At 59.8% G+C, this 22,427-nt stretch overlaps 2 protein-coding genes across 3 annotated transcripts in view; one reads left to right on the top strand and one right to left on the bottom strand.

Annotated features, from left to right (window-relative positions):
- DNAH1 (dynein axonemal heavy chain 1) overlaps positions 1-12,567 on the top strand; it is a 73,534-nt gene extending 60,967 nt beyond the window's left edge. The window contains exons 55-77 of the mRNA XM_028124520.2: positions 132-323; positions 1,475-1,642; positions 1,743-1,934; positions 2,067-2,198; positions 2,661-2,786; positions 3,448-3,567; positions 3,690-3,839; positions 3,965-4,125; positions 4,968-5,193; positions 5,342-5,537; positions 5,848-5,999; positions 6,680-6,876; positions 7,124-7,272; positions 7,521-7,675; positions 7,757-7,888; positions 8,646-8,816; positions 8,924-9,103; positions 9,172-9,348; positions 9,966-10,136; positions 10,298-10,428; positions 10,786-11,137; positions 11,675-11,909; positions 12,446-12,567. Coding sequence (XP_027980321.1) covers positions 132-323; positions 1,475-1,642; positions 1,743-1,934; positions 2,067-2,198; positions 2,661-2,786; positions 3,448-3,567; positions 3,690-3,839; positions 3,965-4,125; positions 4,968-5,193; positions 5,342-5,537; positions 5,848-5,999; positions 6,680-6,876; positions 7,124-7,272; positions 7,521-7,675; positions 7,757-7,888; positions 8,646-8,816; positions 8,924-9,103; positions 9,172-9,348; positions 9,966-10,136; positions 10,298-10,428; positions 10,786-11,137; positions 11,675-11,909; positions 12,446-12,567 — 3,987 coding nt within the window. The remainder of the gene's footprint in view (positions 1-131; positions 324-1,474; positions 1,643-1,742; positions 1,935-2,066; positions 2,199-2,660; positions 2,787-3,447; positions 3,568-3,689; positions 3,840-3,964; positions 4,126-4,967; positions 5,194-5,341; positions 5,538-5,847; positions 6,000-6,679; positions 6,877-7,123; positions 7,273-7,520; positions 7,676-7,756; positions 7,889-8,645; positions 8,817-8,923; positions 9,104-9,171; positions 9,349-9,965; positions 10,137-10,297; positions 10,429-10,785; positions 11,138-11,674; positions 11,910-12,445) is intronic.
- Positions 12,568-13,128: 561 nt separating this feature from the next.
- BAP1 (BRCA1 associated deubiquitinase 1) lies at positions 13,129-21,983 on the bottom strand. 2 transcript variants are annotated; one of them, XM_028124533.1, is made up of 17 exons: positions 21,809-21,983; positions 21,681-21,710; positions 21,517-21,571; positions 20,431-20,563; positions 19,932-20,051; positions 19,416-19,477; positions 19,186-19,328; positions 18,880-18,958; positions 18,287-18,410; positions 17,850-17,997; positions 17,169-17,353; positions 16,585-16,718; positions 15,557-16,035; positions 15,280-15,440; positions 14,920-15,012; positions 14,724-14,796; positions 13,129-14,521 (listed from the first exon to the last, which is right to left on the bottom strand). In XM_028124533.1, the coding sequence occupies exons 1-17, from the start codon at positions 21,843-21,845 to the stop codon at positions 14,388-14,390; spliced, it is 2,190 nt and encodes a 729-aa protein (XP_027980334.1). In that variant the 5' UTR covers positions 21,846-21,983; the 3' UTR covers positions 13,129-14,387. The 2 variants fall into 2 exon arrangements, with proteins under 2 accessions (XP_027980334.1, XP_027980335.1); XM_028124534.1 differs by having other exon boundaries at positions 18,287-18,356.
- Between the last annotated feature and the right edge of the window lie 444 nt (positions 21,984-22,427).

Here is a 22,427-nt window from a genome sequence, read left to right as displayed (position 1 = left end):
ACAGCCAGGCATGCCCTTTGTGGTCGTAGGAACTGTGTTGGTGGGGTCCACCCTGTCTGACAGCTGTCCCTGCGCAGGGGTATCCAGGCAGTGATGGGTCTCCCCTTCCCCACTCTCGGCCTGACCCGCAGGTCCGGGCCATGCAGCGACCACCCCCAGGCGTGAAGCTGGTCATAGAGGCTATGTGCATCATGAAGGGCATCAAGCCCAAGAAGGTGCCTGGAGAGAGGCCTGGCTCCAAAGTGGATGACTACTGGGAGCCGGGCAAGGGGCTGCTGCAGGACCCTGGACGCTTCCTCGACAGCCTCTTCAAGTTTGACAAGGCAAGTGTGCCAGGCACAAAGCGAGCAGGCCCGTGAGTGAGGCAGGGAAGCAGGCAGAGAAGCCTGCCCACCCCCACCCCCCCCAGAAGTGTAGGGCTCTCTGCCCTGTCTCCCTTCACCTGAACACACGTAGCCCTGTGGCCACACATAGCTGACTGGGACCATAGCCTGGCCCCAGAGGAGCTCTCTGGCTGGTCACCCCAAAGCTGTGCAGCCTGGAGATCCCCTCTTGTGCCCTTTCCTTCCTAGGGCCCCCATGGCCTTGGCCTAGACTTGCACTGTCTATGCAGCCTCAGCTGAGGTTCCACTTCTTCTGTCTGTCCCTGGGTTTCTCTGTCTGCTGTCTGTCTGGGGCTCTCAGTATCCACGGTCGTGTTCTTTCTTGGGGGCTCCTTCATGGTTAGGTCAGCCTGGAGCCCACCACCCTCTTAGGGGACCTTCTTCAGCCCAGAAATTGGGTAGGGGACAATTGCCTGTGCACCCGCACCACCCCCTCCCCGAAGCCATGAGGCAGTGTGGGGCCGCAGACCCCCCAGGCCATGCTGGGAGGGTGGAGATAATGACCCATAGGTAGCAGGGCCCCCTACAGACTTCCCCATTCTTCCTCCTCCACTTCCATCAGTCTAGAAACCAGAGGCCAATTCAGCCCAAATCAGGAGTGCTCATGGCCAGTGCTCAGGCTCCCTGGTCCCAGGCTCTGAGCTCTGGGAGTTCATGAACAATGCAGATTCCTGGGCTCATCCTGAACTACATGGTTGGACTCTCACGGCGGGGTCGGGAACTCTGGGGGTGTGATGAGCTCTCAGGGTGAGAATTAATACCCTTGAACGTGAGCCTGGTTGGGCATCAGAATCACTCGCTGGTCTCCACACCTCTCAGGAAGCAGCCCTTGTTGCTAAGTGAGTTTTTAATGGGACCTGCACATTACCAGACCTTGAGACTGCACGGTTTCTTGTGGACAAAGTCTCTAATCGTATTATCTGAAATCCTGGATCCTTTCTGGACTGTGTTTATTCCCTGAGGAAGACACCTGTATTGAAGCCTACACAGAGCAGGGGGCTCAGAGCACGAGCAGGGTGTTCCTCAGCAGGCCCCACCACCGCTTCCTTGCTGTAAACAGCCCCCTGATGCCCCTGGTCCCCCCCCCGCAGGACAACATCGGGGAGGCAGTGATCAAAGCCATCCAGCCATACATTGACAATGAGGAGTTCCAGCCGGCTGCGATTGCCAAGGTGTCCAAGGCCTGCACCTCCATCTGCCAGTGGGTGCGCGCCATGCACAAGTACCACTTCGTGGCCAAGGCAGTGGAGCCCAAGCGGGTGAGGCCTGGGTCCAGCTTGGGGGTGGGGGGGGGCAGGGGAGGAAGGGGGTCTCTCCTGGGGCCGCTCCACAAGCTGGCCCTGGGCCCCGTGCCTGCAGCAAGCCCTGCGGGAGGCCCAGGACGACCTCGAAGTGACACAGAGGATCCTGGAGGAGGCCAAGCAGCGTCTGAGTGAGGTGGAGGACGGCATTGCCACAATGCAGACCAAGTACCGGGAATGCATCACCAAGAAAGAGGAGCTGGAGCTGAAGTGCGAGCAGTGCGAGCAGCGGCTGGGCCGGGCGGACAAGGTCAGCACGTCCTGCGGGGAGGGCCTGTGGGCTGCGAGCGTCTGGCAGGGGGTGGGGGTGCAGGTCCTGCACCCCCTTCCCCAGGCCCTGGCCCGGCCAACCACAGCCCACCCCCTGGGGCCGCCTCTGCAGCTCATCAACGGGCTGTCGGATGAGAAGGTGCGCTGGCAGGAGACCGTGGAGAACCTGGAGCATATGCTTGGCAACATCTCCGGTGACTTGCTGGTGGCTGCTGGCTTTGTGGCCTACCTGGGCCCCTTCACGGTGAGGAGCCTTCCAGCCCTCCCTGTGACAGCCTCACCTCCACAAGGGGCAGCCTGCAGGGCGGCTCTTCCCTCACGCACTCACTCAGCTTCTCAGCCGTCCCATCCGAACCAGGTGCTGTTCCAGGCATGGAAACAGCCAGAAAACCCACCCTGGCGGGGCTAGCCTTCTAGTGGGAAACCTGAGCTCGCACTTGCATGCTTGCTGGGTGCATCTCACTCGGTCCTCACAGCCTCCTTGACAGGCGGGCCTGTTGTCATCACGCCTGTTTCACAGAGGAGGGGCTGAGGTTTATGGAGGCCAAAGAAGTCACCCAAAGTGGGACCTGAGTGCAAGTGTCTGACTCCACGTCTGAGCTCTACCTCTGTGTACAACTACTGAGTGCTGGGGGACTGGGGGTGGGGGGTGGGAGGGCATCCCACGTGTCATGGTGGGGTGGCCCTGAGTCTGGCATCTCCCCAGGGCCAGTACCGCACAGTGCTCTACGACCACTGGGTCAAGCAGCTCATAAGACACAAGGTCCCTCACACTTCTGAGCCCACGCTCATCGGGACGCTGGGAAACCCTGTGAAGATCCGCTCGTGGCAGGTGCCTACCTAGGAAGGGGGAGGGCTGGAGTGACTGGGCTGAGCCAGGAGCCTCCTTCTTCCCCCCCACCCTCTTTCCTGGGCCTGCTCAGAGATGACTCCCCCGAACCTGCCTGGGCCCAGCAAGAGGCTGTGGGTAGGAGAGGAGCGAGCTGAACATGGTGTGGCACAGATCTAGGTAACTGGGGGCTGAGAATTCAAGGGGTGCTTATCAGAGTGGGCTGGGGTAGGAGAGCAGCATCCAGGGTGAGGTTAAGAAAGTTTTCCCCAAAAAAGTCAGATTTGAGCTAGACCCTAAAGGACGGGTAAAGTTGGCTCGGGCAGAAAACCCAGAGGCTTTTGGCAGAGGCCAAGGGAGAGCATAGGCCAGGGTACTGATGGCCTGTGGGCTCTGCGGAGATGGCCTGACTGAGGGGGGACTCAGTAGGCAAGAGGGCAGAGAGGCCAGAGAAGGAGGGTGTTGGGATCCAGCCGAGGAGCAGGAGAGAGTAGGGGGCCCTGTGGGCTGACACCTGTGCCCACTGTCACCTGCCCCTACCTCCACAGGGGAGCCGTAAGGAGAAGGAAGAGATAGCCAAGCATGAAGCTGGGAGTAGCTAGCACCCCAGCTGACCCTGCTTGTGTGACAACCCTGACCCAGTCTGGTACCTGATGCCCCACAGATTGCTGGCCTCCCCAATGACACACTGTCAGTGGAGAATGGGGTCATCAACCAGTTCTCCCAGCGCTGGACCCACTTCATCGACCCTCAGGGCCAGGCCAACAAATGGATCAAGAACATGGTGAGCCCACCTGCCTGGTGCCGCCACCCCTTGCAGCCAGGCTTAGCAGGTGCAGGGACAGGAGCTGAGCCCCGGGCAGGCTGGCAGCTCCCACAGCCCCCACTCACCCCCTCTGCCCACAGGAGAAGGACAGTGGCCTGGATGTGTTCAAGCTGAGTGACCGAGACTTCCTGCGCAGCATGGAAAATGCCATCCGCTTTGGCAAGCCCTGCCTTCTGGAGAATGTGGGCGAGGAGCTGGACCCAGCCCTGGAGCCTGTGCTGCTCAAGCAGGTGGGCCTGCAGCAGCAGGGGAGTGGGGGCAGCCTGTCAGGCTGGACAGGGGACAGGGCAGCCCCCATTCACTGCCTCCCCAGTGAAGCCCGGGCCACAGCGCTTGCCCATCCCACCCACTGTAGACATACAAGCAGCAGGGGAACACAGTGCTAAAGCTAGGGGACACGGTGATCCCCTACCATGAGGACTTCAGGATGTATATCACCACCAAGCTGCCCAACCCACACTACACACCTGAGATCTCCACTAAACTCACCCTCATCAACTTCACCCTGTCGCCCAGGTAAGCCCCCATGCCCCAGACCCAGAGCATCAGCTCTGCCTGGCTGCCTCTCGCCCACCCCCAGGCCAAGACTCCATGGGTCTTTCCCAGAATCTCCAGCAGCTTCTTCCAAGGTGCTCTGGTGCCCCAGGTCTTTCTAGCACCTCCACCAGCTCCCCTTACTTGCCACCATTTCCAGCTAAGAATCCCCACCCCCAAGATCAAGAGCCCTTGATCATTGGTCAGGACCCCTCAGCCTCCCTGGTCAACATAGCCCCATCTTGTCTGGGTACCCTTCCCCCACAGCTCAGCCCTTGCCAGCCCCTTGTGCACTCACCCCCAGAGCTGTCCCGGAGCCCTGAGTCAGGCACACCCTGACACCCTGCACCCAAGCCCTGTTTCCTGCCTTGCTACCGTGAGCAAGTGCCAGGCTAATGGGTACACTTTGCTGGCCACCCGCACAGAGCCCACAGGCCTACTCCACACTCAGGCCCTCATGTCAGTGGCCACTATGAACCTCTCCACAGACAAGGCGGTGAAAGGCCTATCCCCTGCCCGTCACCCAGGCCCCTCCTGCCGAGATGAAGTTTTTCAGCGACCCCAGCAACTCACATATTGAACCACCTGACCCCTTCTGGGATTCCAGGTTGCCACCTGGGGTCTCACTGAGAACTGGTCACTCTGCAGGCAGGCTCTGCTTCAGCCCTGCAGCCCAAGATAGAGGCCAGACCTCCCAGGCTGCCACTGGAAGGGGTGCTGGGCTCTCAGAGCCCTGGGGGCACAGGTAGACAGGTGAGCAGGCTCAAGGCTGACCCTCTGGAGCCTACCAGGTGTTACAGACATGCTGTCCCTTCCCCTGGCAGTGGCCTAGAGGACCAGCTGTTGGGCCAGGTAGTGGCCGAGGAGCGGCCAGACCTGGAGGAAGCCAAGAACCAGCTGATTGTCAGTAATGCCAAGATGCGCCAGGAGCTGAAGGACATCGAAGACCAGATCCTGTACAGGCTCAGTTCCTCCGAAGGCAACCCTGTGGATGACATGGAGCTCATCAAGGTGCTGGAGGCTTCCAAGATGAAGGCTGCTGAGATCCAGGTCAGCAATGGCCTGTCCGTGCCTGTGACTCCTGCCTCTACCCACCCCCCGACCAGCCCCAGGCCTGACCCCTGTCCCCACCCATGTTGCCTGCCATCCTCCACCAGCCGACCTGGGCCTGACCACCTCTTCCCTGCTGCACCTCCAGGCCAAAGTCAGGATCGCAGAGCAGACGGAGAAGGACATTGACCTCACGCGCATGGAGTACATTCCCGTGGCCGTCCGCACCCAGATCCTTTTCTTCTGTGTGTCTGACCTGGCCAACGTGGACCCCATGTACCAGTACTCCCTGGAGTGGTTTCTCAGCATCTTCCTCACGGGCATCGCCAACTCGGAGAGGGCAGGTAGCCCCGGTGTGCGTGCACATGGACACAGATGCTGGGCTTCCAGCCTGGCACAGATGTGACACAGGGGGACACATATCCACAGGGGGCACGCATATGTAAACTTGCACATTCTCTCAGATCAGGCATAACAACACACCCCCCTCCCTACCCTCCTCAGAGCCCCTTTACTGGCAACTCCATAGGCCCCAAAGGGAGGCCCAGATGGCCCCCGTGGCTGTGGGGCAGACTGGCTGGCCTGGGCCGAGCCCCGGGGATCTTGCTCCCCTCACCCCTCCCCACGCACTGCCATCTCCTCCCTGCCGTGCAGACAACCTGAAGAAGCGTATCGCCAACATCAACCGCCACCTGACCTACAACCTCTACAGCAACGTCTGCCGCAGCCTCTTTGAGAAGCACAAGCTGATGTTTGCCTTCCTGCTGTGTGTCCGTATCATGATGAATGAGGACAAGATCGACCAGGTACGTGAGCAGAGAGGCAACCAGCTGGCTGGGCCGGTGACCCAGGACAGATGGCCCGAGGAGGTGCCCTGTGGCAGGGCCTGGGAGAGCAGGGTAAAGGGAAAGAGAGGGCCAGGCGTGAGGGCACAGCGAGAGCAAAGCGGTAGAGGCCTCAGGAAACAGTCCTTACTTAAAACAGCCAGAAGACCCTGGGTTCACTGTGGCCCCCACTGTCCTGTGAGCACAGCCTTCTCGGAGCCAAGTGAGCAGAGACTGTCCTGAGCCTCCCAGCTTGTGCTCTCATGAGCCCCAGGTATTTGCCGAGTGTTGGAAATCAATGCGGAGAGAGTGAGCGTTACCGCATTACAGCTACTATGGCTGAGCCCTATCTGTGTGCAGGTGCCAGGCTAACGGGTCTATTCTTACCTAACCCCCCAAAACCCTTGGGAAGGAGCTGAGATTCTCATTCTTCCTACTTTCCAAAATGAGGAGACTGAGGCTCAGAGAGGTCACATCCTCTGCCTAAGGACACACAGCCAGAAAAATGTGGAACGAGGACACTAACCCAGACCGGTCTGACTGCCAGCCCCAGGGAGGACTCCGTTTCTCTGGCTGAGGGTGGTAGGGGGGGCCATTGCTGGCTAGGGTGCCAGAGGCAGGTCACGGGGCCTGGGCACTAGGCTCCCCCTGTCCCCTGCCAGGGTGAGTGGCGCTACCTCCTGTCCGGAGGCTCCATCCAGGTCATGACTGAGAACCCGGCGCCTGACTGGCTGTCAGACCGGGCCTGGCGAGATATCCTGGCACTCTCAAACCTGCCAAACTTCTCCTCTTTTGCCGAAGACTTCCCAAAGCACCTCTCAGAATTCCAATCCATCTTTGACAGCCTTGAGCCCCACCGGTGAGCTGTGCCCCAGGGGGTTGCAGGGTGGGCACACGTAGGGGTGAGACCCCAGGGACACACCTGCCCAGGAGGTTTCTCTGAGGAGCCACGCAGGGGTGCCCTGCAGCTGTGGCTACATCCCTTTGTGCCCCGGACCATGTACCCTGCAGGCACTCCACTCTCCCCAGCCATCCAGCCGGCAGAGTCCCTAGGGCCAGTGCCCTCCCACAGGTCAGCTCTCAGGGGGACATGGGCACTGTTGCAGGGAGCCCTTGCCTGGCCTCTGGGATAAGTACCTGGACCAGTTCCAGAAGCTGCTGGTTCTCCGCTGCCTGCGTGGGGACAAGGTTACCAATGCCATGCAGGATTTCGTGGCCACCAACCTGGAGCCACGCTTCATTGAGCCCCAGGCAAGTGCCATCAGCCGGAGCCTTGGAGTAATCCCTACCTCTGGGTCCCCGGGGGCCTGGCTGCACCTGGACAGATCATTTTGCAGCCTTGGTCAGGCTGGGACTCCTAACCACACCCTCCAAAGGCTCTGGGAGGTTCCAGGCCCCACCGGGAAGCCTCTCTGGAAGCCTCAGGACCCCCTGCCTTGCCTTGGTCCCTCTGCCCTACCTCAGCCCCAGGTGACCCAGCATATCTCCCTGACCTGCAGGCAGCCAACCTGTCAGTGGTGTTCAAAGACTCCAGTTCCACCACGCCCCTCATCTTTGTGCTGTCGCCTGGCACTGACCCTGCTGCCGACCTCTACAAGTTTGCCGAAGAGATGAAGTTCTCCAAGAAGCTCTCTGCCATCTCCCTGGGCCAGGGCCAGGTAAGGACCGGGTGGGCAGGGGTGGAGGTCTGGAGGCTGGGCCGGTTGGCACCTCGCCACTCAGCACTCCCGCCCCCACAGGGCCCTCGGGCAGAAGCCATGATGCGCAGCTCCATAGAGAGGGGCAAGTGGGTCTTCTTCCAGAACTGCCACCTGGCACCGAGCTGGATGCCAGCCCTGGAGCACCTCATTGAGCACATCAACCCCGATAAGGTGTGCTGCCCCACCTGCCACAGACCCAGTGGCCTCCTTCACTGAAGGGACTACCGACATGTCCATCCAGGCCTGATGAGGCTGAATGAGACCGTCCCACAGAGCCCCCAGCCCAGCCTGGGCACACAGCACTCAGAAAGTGATATATGAAACAAGCCTCAACTAGATTTATCTTCTCAGCGGCTCCTCGCGTTACTGCTACCAGTGGTGATGTGACTTGCCCACGTCCACCCAGCATAGACTGGTGATGCTGAGACTTGCCAAAGCCCATATTCTTTTTTTTCCCCCTTGGGGTGGGGTTGGGGGGCAGAGGGAGAGAGAGAGAGAGAATCCCATGCAGGCTCCAGGCCCAGCACAGAGACAATGCGGGGCTCGATCTCATGACCCTGAGACCATGACCTGATAAAACCGATATTCTTTTTTTTTTTAAAGATTTTATTTATTTATTTGTCAGAGAGAGAGAGCACAAGCAGAGGGAGTAGCAGGCAGAGTAAGAAGCAGGCTCCCTGCTGAGCAGGGAGCCCGATGTGGGACTTGATCCCAGGACCCCGGGATCATGACCTGAGCTGAAGGCAGACGCTTGACCGACTGAGCCACCCAGGCGCCCCAAAACCGATATTCTTAATCAGTGGTCTGCGTAACCTGGCCTGGCCCGGCCCACCCAGGGGGAGGGTCAAGCTGCCGGTGGCCCAGGGAACCTGGTGTGGGGCAGCCACCAGGTGTGGGTCCCCATGCTCACATGGTACGTGGCCACCAGGTGCACCGGGACTTCCGCCTGTGGCTCACCAGCCTGCCCAGCAACAAGTTCCCAGTGTCCATCCTGCAGAATGGCTCCAAGATGACCATTGAGCCGCCACGTGGCGTCAAGGCCAACCTGCTCAAGTCTTACAGCAGCCTGAGCGACGACTTCCTCAACTCCTGCCACAAGGTGAAGCGCAGGGGTGAACGCTCCCCGCCCCCTCCTCACTGCCTCGGCCTGGGCCCGCCCCTCACTTCCTGCCCCCCCCCCCCCCCCCCCCCCGCCGCCTCTCGCAGGTGATGGAGTTCAAGTCCCTGCTGCTATCTCTGTGCCTGTTCCATGGGAATGCGCTGGAGCGCCGCAAGTTTGGGCCCCTGGGCTTCAACATCCCCTACGAATTCACAGACGGGGACCTGCGCATCTGTATCAGCCAGCTCAAGATGTTCCTGGATGAGTATGACGACATCCCCTACAAGGTGGGCCGGGGACAGGCTGGGGCGGGGCGCTGGGCGCTTGTGGCGGCCCTCACCCACCCACCCCATAGGTCCTCAAGTACACGGCTGGGGAGATCAACTACGGGGGCCGTGTCACGGATGACTGGGACCGTCGCTGCGTCATGAACATCCTGGAGGACTACTACAGCCCCTCCGTGCTCTTCCATGATCACAGCTACAGTGCCTCGGGCATCTACCACCAGATCCAGCCTACCTACGACCTCAACGTGAGCGTGCCCCCCAGCGGCTGTGGGCAGCCAGCCAGGCCGGGTTGCAGGGGTGCCATGAACACCTGGGAGCTGAATGAGAGGAGGCGTGGCCCCGGCACCCCAGCAGCTGCTTTCCATGGATTACTCCATCCCACAAAGAGAGCCCCAGGGAGGGAGGCAGACCCAGTCCCTGCCCCTTGGAGCTCGGGCTCTGTCTCTGTGGGGAGAGGTGACGTCTGGCCGCTCAGCTGCTGCCTGAGTGTAATTCAGTCGAGGCAGGGCAGCCTCTCCAAGGGTCCCAGAGGATATGGTGCTTCGGCTAAGATGTGTGCAGGGAGACTGCAGGGCCGGGGTGGGTGTCGGAGTGTGGGTCATCATTGTAAGGAGGGGAGCGTCACTGACTGGAGAGGCTGAATGAAGGAGCCGGGGGTGGGGGGCAGGATGCCAGCAGGCGGAGGGCTGGGAGGGAAGAGAAGGCTCCCCACACCACGCCTCAGAAGCCATGCAGCCCTAAGAAGAGGGAGATGCATAAGGGTTACAAGTCGGGGAGGCAAGTGGGAGTTCTGCCCAATTGGAGGACCCCCCACAGGCTGGGGGTAGAGCGAGGTTTCAGTTGTGGCCCTCCTACTCTCCAGGGCTACCTCTCCTACATCAAAGGCCTCCCTCTCAATGACATGCCTGAGATCTTTGGCCTGCACGACAATGCCAACATCACCTTCGCCCAGAATGAGACTTACGGCCTGCTTGGTGCCATCATCCAGCTGCAGCCCAAATCATCCTCTGTGGGCGGCCAGGGCCGGGAGGAGGTAGGTGGCCGCAGGGGAAAGGGGCACACGTGTTGGGCAGGGCCAGTCTCCCACCATCCCTCCTGCTTCGCCGTGGGAAGGAACTCTGTGCATGTGGAATCCTGCAAGAATTAAGGGGTGCTGGCCCTGATACCCCTGTGTGTATCCCTTTGCCCCCACAGATAGTGGAGGATGTGGCTCACAATATTCTGCTCCAGATTCCTGAGCCCGTCAACTTGCAGCTGGTGATGGCCAAGTACCCCGTGCTGTATGAGGAGTCGATGAACACAGTGCTAGTACAGGAGGTCATTCGGTAACCCCCCGGCCACCCCCAGCCCTGAGTTATTACGGAGAGTTATTATTATAGAGAAGTGTCAGCAACAGCTCTTCTGGGCCAGGCGCCATGCCATGTCTCTGCTCTAACACAGCTACATTTTACTGTTCCCACTTCACAGATGAGTGAACCAAGGCCCCAAACGGTGAAGTGACCTAAGGTTACATGTTTGCTAAGGAGCAGAGCTGAGATCAGTACCTAGGCTGCCCGACTCAGCTCCATGCTCTTAGCCCCCACGTTGGGCCATTGTTTTTCTGTCTATGGCCTGCGCGTGGGGGTACAGATACTGCTGTAGCACCCCCAGCCATGCTTGCTTCCTTGCCTCTGGCCCCGTAGGTACAACCGGCTGCTGCAGGTGATCACAGAGACGCTGCGAGACCTGCTCAAGGCACTCAAGGGGCTGGTGGTGATGTCCTCACAGCTGGAGCTGATGGCCACCAGCCTGTACAACAACATTGTGCCTGAGCTCTGGAACGCTAAGGCCTACCCATCGCTCAAGCCACTGTCCTCATGGGTCATGGACCTGATGCAGCGCCTGGACTTCCTGCAGGCCTGGATCCAAGGGGGCATCCCAGCTGTCTTCTGGATCAGTGGCTTCTTCTTCCCCCAGGCCTTCCTGACAGGCACGCTGCAGAACTTTGCCCGCAAGTCTGTCATCTCCATTGACACCATCTCATTTGATTTCAAGGTTTGCACACAGCCAAAGTCAGGCCAGGGTCAGGCTGGAGTATGGCCTGGGTCAGGCCCCCATTATTTACAGGGGCCAGGCAGGAAGGGCGCCAAGGCCACAGCTGGCTGGGTGTCCTGAGTGGGTCTTGGGGGGCAGGGAAAACCAAGCCAGAAGTAGCTGTGAGCCCCCAGGAAATCCCTAGGGGCTGGGCATAGACTGCAGGCTGCCAACTAAAATGGTGGGTGAGTGGGTTGCCTGGGTGGCTCAGTTGGTTAAGCGTCTGCCTTTGGCTCAGGTCACGATCCTGGGATCCTGGGATCAAGCCCCGCGTCAGGCTCCCTGATCAGTGGGGAGTCTGTTTCTCCCTCTCCCTCTGCCCCTCACCCTGCTCGTGTTCTATCTCTCGTTCTCAAACAAAAGTCTTAGAAAAACAGATAAATAAAACAAAATAAAATGGTGGGCGAGCAGTGGGCTGGTGGGCAGGACTCTCAGGAGGGAGTTTGTGCCTCCTGACCCAAGTCCACGTGTGCGGGCATGTCTGTGTGCCCACCACAGGTAATGCAGCAGTCAGTGTCAGAGCTCAAGAAAAGGCCCAGTGAGGGGTGCTACATCCATGGACTGTTCCTGGAAGGTGCCCGCTGGGACCCTGCAGCCTTCCAGCTGGCTGAATCTCGGCCCAAGGAGCTATACACAGAGATGGCCGTTATCTGGCTCCTGCCGACGCAGAACCGCAAGATCCAGAACGAGGACTTCTACCTGTGCCCCATCTACAAGACGCTGACCCGAGCGGGTATGGGCCCAGGGTGCGGAACCTGCACCATGGGTGGGGGCCCAGGACTAGGCCAGCCTAACTGGTCAGGTTAGCTGAACAGGATGGCTGACAGAGGCCAGTCAGCCCTCCTGAGAGTGAGCAGGCCAGGCCAGAGCTGGACCACCAGGAGGCAGGGAGAGTAATGCCCAGAGCTTGCGCTCAGTCTGTGATAAGTGGCCCCTGAGCTCCCCATCCTCTTGCCTCCCTCAGCAGACCCACCTGGGTCTTGGGAGCCCCAGTATGCTAATGAAGGTTCAGAGGGGGTAAGGGAGACCTGGCAGGGAGGTGGGCCTGCGCCGGGTCCAACAGGGAATGAGCAGTGGCCCCAACTCTCCCATTCCTGTCCTCAACTGTCAGTGTGATAACCCTGGGCAGGCCTTGGCCGGACCCATTCACCAGGCAGGTTTCCTCTCGGGTCAGGGCCCCTGCTTGTCACCGTCTGAATCTGCTGAGTGCATTGCCTTTACCCTGTTCCTACTCGTGACAGACAACCCCTCCCTTCTTGTCTGCTCCAGGAACACTATCGACCACAGGCCACTCCACCAACTACATCATTGCTGTGGAGCTCCCCTCCAATCAGCCCCAGCGACACTGGATAAAGCGTGGTGTGGCCCTCATCTGTGCCCTGGACTACTAGACTCGGGACAGAAGAGTTGGGGCCATTAAAGCCGTTTTCTAAGCAGTCCAGCTGGGTCCCCGCTGCTCATGTCTATGCCCCTCCACAGGATTCCTGCCAGGGCAGCGGTGGGGGTGAGGGGCTGCGGCGGCCTCAGGAGTGAATGTGCTTAGCAGCTTTGGCCTGCTGGACCTGTCCAAATGCAACAAGGGTAGAGCTGCGCCCTCCAAGGGGACCCCTCCAGGGACAGTGCGCCTGGTGAGACTAGAGGCTACCTTGCCTCTTCAGCCCAGAGCCCTGGCATCTGTTCAGGTAGCAAGGCCATCAGATCTGGATGAAAGCCAGGTCTCTCTCCTCCCAAAGTGTCCTCTTCAGGTTCCACAGCCCACCCAAAGCCCCTCCTCAGCTCAGGTCCTAAATCCTGGGTCTAGGGTCCCAAGAATCTCTGCCCCAGAAGGATGGATGCCTGAGAATGCATACTTCTCACCCCTCTGGTCACAGGCTCTTGGGCCCAGGTTTGGTTAGGTCCTCCCTCCTACCACAGCCTAGCCTATAAATCTTTGGCCAGCAACCACAGGACAGTTCATTTCTTAGAGTTTTATTCACTGATCCAATATTTACAGGGGCCAGAGAAGTCAGGCTGTGCTCAGCACAGAGGTGGCTTCTACACTGGCCAGCCATCCCCTGCCCCAGTCACTATGTACAGATAAGGGGCCTGCTTAGATCACCTTCAAAGCCATCTGGCAGAGTCCCTGGGGCTCTGTTTGGGGCCCGAGCTCCAGAGACAGTGCTGGGCCCACTGCCCCTTGGCATTAGGCCCTCGGGGAACACGGGGGCTCCAGCTGGTTGTCTTAGTCCTGCTGCCCTCCACCCTGAGCGCCCTGCAGAGGCTGAAGAAGCTGGCGTGGCACGGAGAGCCAAGTGGAGTCAGCTTCCTGCAAGCAGCCCTGTCTCTGCTATCCCTAAGAGGAGGGAGACATGGTTAATACTGAGGGGCGGGGCAGGGGCTCCTCTGAAGCCCAGGCTCCAGGGTCAGAGCGCAGGAGCCCAAGGCAGGCCCATTGCCAGGGCTACAACACTGAAGGCAAAGAGCCCAGAGCCTTGCTGCAGAGAGCAGTCTTGACAAGCATGGCTGAAGCCAGGGCGGGAGTTTACAGGCCAATAAACAGCTTGAATACTTCTCTCTGCTCAGGCCGTGGGACCCCAGCGGGCTGCTCATTCCACCCCTACTAGGACACCCCGCTCCCAATCCAGCCCAGCAGCCGGGTCCCTGAGTTTGGAGCTCTCCCGGGAGGAAGAACAGACCTGGCTTCCTCACAACAGGGACGACTGGTGGCTGGGGCTAGAGTGCGGGGCCCAAATGCCCACCCAGGCCCCCAGCTGGGACCCTGCAGTCATGACTCCAGCATGACGCAGGGACCTGGGCCCACCAGGATGACAAGTGTTGGAAAGAACGCAGTCAGGAAGCTGGCTTATGTCAACACAGTGGTGGCAAGATGGGTCAGAGCCCAGAAAAATAGACGTCTCTGTAGGTAAAATATATACTCTACTGCCGAGGCGGAAAGGCCAGGTCCTGCCACTCCACAGCCGGCTGTGGAGGAAGCCGCAGCACCTCACTGTGCCCCAGCTCCAGCTGCTGCTTCCAGAGCCCTATGGGGCTGCCCTGCCCTGCCAGGCCCTGGGGCACAGTGCACGGGCTCCAGCCTGGCTCCCGCTGCCAGGGGCTGAGCTCTCTGGGTGGAACTTTTCAGTAATACTGGGAAGAGGGGGAGTGGGGCGGGGAAGGGGCCCCTGCGGGGGCCATGCGGCAAGAGCGGCTGCAGAGTACGGGCCAGCAGTCCTCACTGGCGCTTGGCCTTGTAAGGGCGTGAGCGTTTCCGCCGGTCAGGCTTCCGCTGCTTGTGGAGCCGGCCGATGCTGACCCCTTGGCGCCGCCGCACCGAGATGTTCTGTTCCACCAGGTTGGCCAGCATGCCTGCAAAGAGGCCGAGGCCCTTGAACAGGTGGCTGGATGCACAGCAGCCACCTGCTCCATGGGCCACAGCCTCAGGCCAGGAGCTGAGGCTCTCCCGGCCCTCCCTGGGCCCCCCGGTCTGCTCAAGCCCCAAGATAGGCCTGAGGGACATGGCCCTCGGCAGGGCATATGCCAGGTCAGCTGCGGCGGTAAGTGCCCTCACCTTCCTGGGCCAGCATGGAGATGAAGGTGCAGATGAACTCGTCATAGTTGTGGGTCCTCCTCTGGTCGTCGATCTGCGGGAGAGAAGGATGAGAGCACCGCAGCCCAGCTCCCCGGAGCAGCCACCAGCTGGCCTCGGGAGGTCCCACGTCTGGGAAGACAGGGGCAGAGGACCAGCCACTGGAGGGATGACCCACCTTGAACTTCTTCCTCTTCTCCACCTCCTCCTTGAGGCAGGCCTCATAGTTTGCGATCTCTGCCTCCACACACTTCAGCAGTGCCAGCAACTCCTGCCAAAATCCCGCAATGCAGCCCTGAGGAGGGCTGGCCAGCATCCCAGTTCCCCCACCAGGAGGCAGCTGGAGGCAAGGACGAGCAGCCAGCGTCCACAGAGCCTACCAAGGCCCCGACAGCTCCCCAACCCAGACAGGCTTCCTGGCGCCTGGCTTCCGCCACGCACCTTTACGCCAGAACCCGCAGGCCCCAGCCCCTGGGCGGCAGTGCCTCAGGCCCCTCCCTCTGGCCAGATTAGAAGAGCAAGCCACAAAGGGACTCACCTTGGGAGAGTACTTCTCTCCGCTCAAGGGCTCACCAGGCCTAGCCAAGCCAGGCTTCTCTCTGCTGTCCACAGCCTCCGCTACCTCCTTCTCTTCCGGGCTGCTGGACCCCTGGCTGCCTTGGCTTGGTCGGCTGCTGGGGGAGGAGCCCTTCCCACCCTCTGGGAAGAGAAGGCACGAGAAGACCCCTCAGAGTGCAGGCCACTTGGCAGTCACTTGGCCACCCCCCGCTCTCCCCCAGTGCACCAAGCGGCCAGTGAGCCAGTCCCGGGCGCACCTGTCAGTGCCAGGGGGCTCAGCACCCCGTCCTCAGCCAGGTGCAGCAGGCCCGTGCTGACGACAGGACCCAGGTCGCGTACAGCGCGATTGTAGCGGATGCAGTCAACACGCAGCAGGCCGTCATCCTCTCCGAAAAGCACCTTGGAGATGTGGGAGGTGACCGGGCTGGAGGGCCGCGTCGGGTTGGCTGAGCGAATGGGCGACCGCAGCGGCGAGTTGAAAGCGCTGCCAATCTCGGAGGCCGTGTCAGTGCTCTCGTTGCTGGGGGTGGGCGAGGGCTGTGAGTGTGTGGGGGCCGCCACGGCCGGGCTGGCCGCGCCGCTGCTTGTCTTGATGGACAGAGGAATCGAGAGGTCTTTCTGGGACTCTTTGAGCTTCTCAGCCAAGACGTTGATGGTGTTGGGCTGCAGCACTGACAGCTGCCCATCCCCAGAGCCGCTCAGTGGCCCCGGCTTCCCTGGGCCCTTCCGCTTGTACCTGGGGGTCGGGGGTGCCGAGGAGAGGTGAGCCAAGGGAAGGGGCCAGGTGACCCCGCCCAGCAGTGCCCAGAACAGCCCTGGACGTGTCCTGGCCCCCAGGGACTGACGCTGCGGCTCCTCACACTGGACCCAGCAGCCTGACCTGGCCGTGCTGAGCCTGGCTCCCTAAGCTCCAAAAGCCACAGCCACATACTCTCAAAGGCCACCTCTACGCCAGCCGCCTCACTCTGGCCTTCTGACAATGCCGTGCCCTGACAGGGCTGCACCCCGCCCCATCTCCTCCATCCCTGCTTCATCCAGTCCTTTGAGGCCTAGCCGAAAGGCCACCTCCCAACAGGACAGGCCTTGTTATCTGGGGAAATGTCTTCAACACTCCCCCAAGGCCTCCTGGAGTCCTGGGGACCAGGGATCTGGAGTCAGCCCTGGCATGCCAGCCTCCCCCAGGTGCTCAGTGTTCTACGCTTTGGGCAACCTCAGACATGGGTTGGAATAGTCAAGATAGGATCTGCAGCACTCGAGCCTCTAGCCTTCCAGAGCCGGGGCTGACCGGATGGCAGAGTTGGTGTTCTGCACGTCGTCTTCCTCATCATCCTCATAGTCGTCCTCATCGTCGGAGTACTGCTGGGGGGGGCGGATGGGGACTCGGCTGCGGCCCACACCTGCTGCCAGGTCTTCCTCCTCCTGAGGCAGAGACCGAGGGCAGTTGTAAGCAGGGACCAGTCGGCCCGGGCTGGACCCAGCTCTCACGGCCAGAAAACCAACACAGCTCTCCAGGTCGAGTCCACCGAACCCCAGGTGTTCCGAGCCCACCCGTGACTCCTGGGGAGGCTGCTGCCCACCTAAAGGCAAACTGAGCACCCTGAAACACGTGCCTTTATTTTGCCAGCAAAACCTAACTCATTGAGTGGTACCGGGAACATGCCCTAAACATCCTGCCCCACTACTGTGTGAGTGGACTGAAAGTTGGGAGTTCTGCCTCTCTAAGCCCCTGTGGGGGCTTCTTGGGTAGCAGAGAGACTTGGCCACCTAGGCGGTACAGGATCAACACCAACGAACCACCTAAGGAAACGGCTTGTTGCAGCCTCTCAAGAAAGTACCAGAGGGGCTTGGGCAAGGATGTTCCCAGCTCACCTGCATGGGGGACTTGGCATAGTTGTGATTGTCCAGAAAGGCCGGCAGCCGCTGAACAATGGGAGTGGGGTTGGGAGGAACCCCGTTGAGGCTGCTCCCGGGAGGCTTCACCACCAGCTTGGGTTTGCTGGGAGGGCTGTGGGTTGGGGCTTGGGGGCATGAACCAGCCACCTCCTCCACACCATCTGAGAGGACAAGGAGCACAGGCGGGACCTTCAGCCAGATCCCCAAGAAAACCTGTCCCCAGCCCACCATCTCCCCAGACATAGCACAGCTCCCTCCTCCCTTGCCAGAGAAGAACAGATGCACTAGCTAACGGGATGAGAGCCCGCAAGCTCTAGGTCATGGGCTCACAGCAAGACGAAGGATGAGATGGAAAAAGGGAGGGAGACAGAAGCAGAAAAAAAGAAAAGCCTCTTAAGAAAACCAAAAAGGGAGTATCTATTATAGAGAAGGTTCAGGAACTGTGGTGATGTCAGCCCTTTACAGGTACCTTTCTTTAGGGGATGACTGCTCTCCCGCCATGATCCGAGGGGAGAGGGCTGCAGGCACCAGGGCCTCAGGCCTCCCAAAGGAGCCTCTGAACCTCTGCCCAAGTGTATCCATACAAAAAGACCTGCTCTGCTTGGGCCTCTCAGCTCAAGCTCTGAGGCCAAGGGGAGGCGCCAAGATCCCTGGTACCTGTGTGAGTGGCCTCAGAGGCAGCTGCAGCCCTGCTTGCCTCCAGCGCCAGGGGGGACTTGCTGCTGGCTGGTTTGGACTCCTCGGGCAGCTGTGGCTCCTGAGACTTGTGGGTCTGAATCAGCTCTGGCTGTGTTACCCTAATCAGCTAAAAACAGAATCCAAGGCTCAGAGTCGTGAAAGCAGACCCAGCCGCTCGCTTGGATAGCAGAGGGCCTTGGTTCTACCCACTCGCTCACAAGGAAATACAACAGCTGAACCCAAGCCTCCTTTTAGAAGCGATTGCCCCTCTCCACCCCAAGTCCCAGCTTTCCCACAAGGAAAGCAAAGGAAAGGAATGGTCAGGTGAAGCTCAACACATCCATAATAAAGAGTGACCTGGGAATCAGAGACCACGCCCCAGTTGGGGGAAGAGGGATGGCGGGAGGGGTCCCCACCTGCTGCAGGGCCTCCAGTACTGTCTGACGGTTCACCTTCAGCACATGCAGCCTGGCCTCATACTTGATCCTGCGGTCGGGCACCACCGCCATCAGGTTGAAGCGGATGTCATGGTAGGGCTCCCTGCAGTCACAGCCGCAGCCGTGAGAGCAGCTCCCGCCCAGCACCGCCATCAGGTTGGGACAAACAATCTGGCAAGGCCCCCCGCAGTCACAACTGCAGCCACAGGCACAGGCCCCGCCCCGCCCGGCGGGCAGCAGCCAGTAATGCACGCCAGGCAGCTGAGTGCCAGGCAGCTGAGCGGGTGCCTTCCAACGACCTGCGTGAGGGGCCTATCAGCAAGTGAGCCAGCACGTCTGGGCCACCTAGGGCTCCACCAAGGCCTGCCCCTCCCCAGCCTGTCCCAAAGCAGGCCATAGGCAGCCTGGGCGGGAAATAGGGCAAAGGAGTTGGAAGCCCAAGATCTAAGCTTGACCTGGCCAGATTCATCATGTGGCCTTGCACGAGTCATCTGACCCCTCTGCTTTCCCTTTTCTGTGTCCTTCCAACAGGGGCACAGCTCCAGAGGGAAGGGCAAGCCCAGAGCCCTTACCCTGCGGTGGCGAGGCCGATTCGCTCCATGATGACCCGCCGGGCCTTGTCTGTCCACTCCTCATCCTCCCCCCAGGGCCCTAGGGAAGACCAAGATGAGGAGTCAGCAGGTGGGAAGCCCTGAGTTTGGGCAGGCCAGGAGTGGGAAGGAAGATGGAGAGGTGGTCAGGTAGTACGGTGCAGGGTGCCATCCAGCCAAAGACGGATGCCCTCAACACCACCCCCCTGCCACTGGGTCCCCAAACACCTGAGGACCCTGAGCCCTAGCTCCCTAGAAGGTAAGCAGAAAACCCCAATGGGTCCCTACCATGGTCAATGGGGTAGACCTTCAGCCCATCCAGCTCGAAAAGCCGTCCCGTGATAGGCACATAGCTGACAAAGTGGAACGCCTCCATTGTCCGCACGGCACTAAGGCCATTCTGCTTCTCGGGGAGGTGGCGTGGCTCAGGCCTGGGGAAGGACATACTCAGGGCCCGGAATGGGACAATCCTTCCCCCCCCGCCCCCACTCCCATCAGCTCCCACGGCTCCCACACACCTGGCATGGCTATTATGTGCCTTGGCCAACTCTGGGGCATTGCCAATCGCATATCCTTTGCTCTAGAGAAGAAAATAAGACATCAAAACAATTTCTCAGGTGGGCCTCTGGGCAGGAAGCAAAGCTCTAGAGAGAAGGCCTGGAGGCATTCCAGGAACCTGAAGCAGCATAGATGGATTTTCCTGAAAGGTTAGTAAGGACAGAAAAGAACTCCGGAGCCCCAGAAGGATGGGGTTAGTCTTGCACGGTAATGAGTGGACACTGGAGAGCAACGTGGCCTGATACAGACCGGACAAAGAAATTCCTAACATAGTGTCACTTAAGGAATGTTCCTTTCCTCCTTAGGTCTTTCCTGACAATTGAGCTTAAAATTTAAGGGTCAAACATAAGGTAAATCATTTGAAAGAAAAGGGCCTCATAGTATCATATGCCATATGGTAGCATTACAAGTAGGCCTGGGAGTCAGATCTGCCCAGCAAGCTGTGAGCCAGGATTGAGGGACTGCGCACGGCCTACCTCAGGGCTGAAGCCTTTGGTGAAGTCCTTCATGCGACTCAGTGTAGGCCCCAGGTCCACATTGCTGCAGTTCAGGAGAACGCTCAGCAGGGCATGAGTGGCACAAGAGTTGGGGATCAGCTGTGAAACCCAAGAACAGTCACTCATATACAGCATACCTACCCCAAGCCATACTCACTGAGAACAGGGACCCAGAGAGGGGCAGTCCTATCTGAACAACAAAACTCATCAGCTCTCCTCATCTCCACCCAACATTTGTTCATTCAACTAAATACCCACCAGATGTCTGGGGACATGCAGAGGGGACTCAACACCAGCCTGCTCTAAAGATACACCCTTTTGTAATGAACTAAGAGCTCAGTTCCTTCTGCCAGGGGACTTCTCTAACCGCCACTCCTGGTATCTGCCTATCTCCTCCTCCTGCCTTCCCCCACTTCCACTTCCCAGCAAAGACAATGGCAGCATCCCACCCTCCAGACGCACACAGAGCCCAGCAGACCTGATGGGCAAAGAACATGTTATTCACAATATCATCATCAATCACAGACGTATCATCCACCAAGGTAGACACCTTGCGACGGGATCGGCGTTCTTCGATCCATTTGAACAGGAAGATGAATCCATACACTGGGCTGGGGAAAGTAAGGGGCAAAGCTAAACCAGCCAAGTGGGGGAAGGCAATCAGCATCCCCTTTCTTTTCCTGCCTATTCCCCCCGCACTGTGTTACAACTCAGGTGCCCTTTCCGTGATCCCACCTCTACCCTCACTTCTTTCCAACAATGCCTAAATTGGCCCTGAGCCCTCACACCCAGAAGCCAGAGTCAAGCATCTGGCTGTGATGCTCCGGAATACCCCATGTCCTCATGAAGTCTAAGGTTTTTGGAGAAGAGATGAAAAGCTGGAGTCCACGGCCCACGACAAGGTGGGAACAGAAGGTAAGGAAAGAAAAAAAAACTCTGATCGAGGAATTTAAACACTAATTCTCACTGTGAACCCCAAGGCCTGGGCCCCAGTGCAGTGAAGAAACCAAATGAACACCTAGATCAGTCCCTTTTTTCCTAGAAGATAAAAACAGACCTCTCAGTTCATGCACTGTAGTCACTCCACACCTCTATTCTGCAGGACGACCAAGACCCTGAGGCTGGTCACCCTAGAGGGGCCTTGTCAGATGCCACACACCAACCAATCAATACAAGACCTTTGTGAAGGGATTAAAGCCACCGGCACACGAGTACATGAAAACTGTAATTAATAAATTACAGCAGGCACTGTGTGACCTGGGTCAAGAGAAGGGGCTGCCTTCCTGCTACAAGACCAGAAAAGGCAGCTGAACTGTACTCCAAAGGATGGTTAGATTTGTACAGGGGGAAAGGGATTACTACATAAAGGGAAGTGCTGAAGGAAGACTGGGAGAAAACAAAAATATCAGCTTAATGAGGAGGGCACCCAAAGATCAGGGATGCTTCCATGTATGAGATTTTATAACTTGGGATTCCTACACTACCTCCCTTGAGGGGCACTCCTCTCCTGGCCCTCCCCTTGCCCTCGGGGTGTAAGGGAAGACCCTGGCACCAAGCCACTCACCCCTGACATTTGCTCTGAAGGTCATAGATCTCCTCCACCTGCACCCCTTTGACACCTGCGATCGGGGAAGGAAAGAAGTCGGGAAGGGCAGCCCCAGGCTGTAGAGCGAGGGCACAGGAATGGGCCCCCACAGCCCGGATCCGGCGGGTAGGAAAGGCTCTTACCGAAATCTTCCACCAGGAGGGTGAAGAGGCCTGGGTGGGGCGACAAGAGGAGCAAGTGGTGGTCAGGCGGGCGAGTTTCGGGCCCACCCGGCCTCCCCAACCCCCGGCCCGCCCAGCACCCTCCTCACCAGGGTCGCTCTCCAGCTCCAGCCAGCCCTTATTCATCTTCCCGCGGGGCGGCCCCTCAGCGCCATGTCCAGGCCCTCCCGACCCACAGCCGCCCGCGCCGGGAGCCCCCGCCGCCCCGGGGCCCCTAGCCCCACACACAGACAACGGGCCCAGTTGGCGTCACCCGCCCGCGCCGGCGACACTACGTCACCACGGCGCGACGTTCTCCGCCCCGCCTCTGGGCTTGTCTTGCGCGGGATCGATTCTCGAGGTCCGGGCGCTCGCGTGAGAGGGCGGGGCGAGGGGAAGGGGCGGGGCGAGGGCGGTGCTGGGCGCACGCCGCGCAAGAGGAAAAGGCGGGGCGGGGGCGGGGCGAGACGGGGCCGGACGCAGGCTGTTGCGAGAGGAAGGGGCGGGGCGGGGCAGACGCGTGGCCGTTAGCGCGCAGCCGTTAGCGGTGCTCCCTTACCAACTGTCCGCGACGCGGTAGTCCCCGCGGCCGCAGTCTCCCTGGGTCGCAGTCCGCGTGACCCGGCCCCAGTTTGCGCGCTCGCCCCCTTTGCCGGCGCAGTCACCGCGCGGGGCGGCCGCCCGTGAGGTAGCTACCACGGCTTGTGACAACGAATAAAGCTCCGGACA

Source organism: Eumetopias jubatus, unplaced genomic scaffold (assembly GCF_037043125.1).
Source record: "Eumetopias jubatus isolate StellerSeaLion01/CBP00866 unplaced genomic scaffold, mEumJub1_p1.0 scaffold_1, whole genome shotgun sequence".
NCBI classification, from domain to species: Eukaryota; Metazoa; Chordata; class Mammalia; order Carnivora; family Otariidae; genus Eumetopias; species Eumetopias jubatus.
The sequence above is the reverse complement of the archived record's forward strand: the minus strand, read 5'-3'. Positions and strand labels throughout refer to the sequence as shown.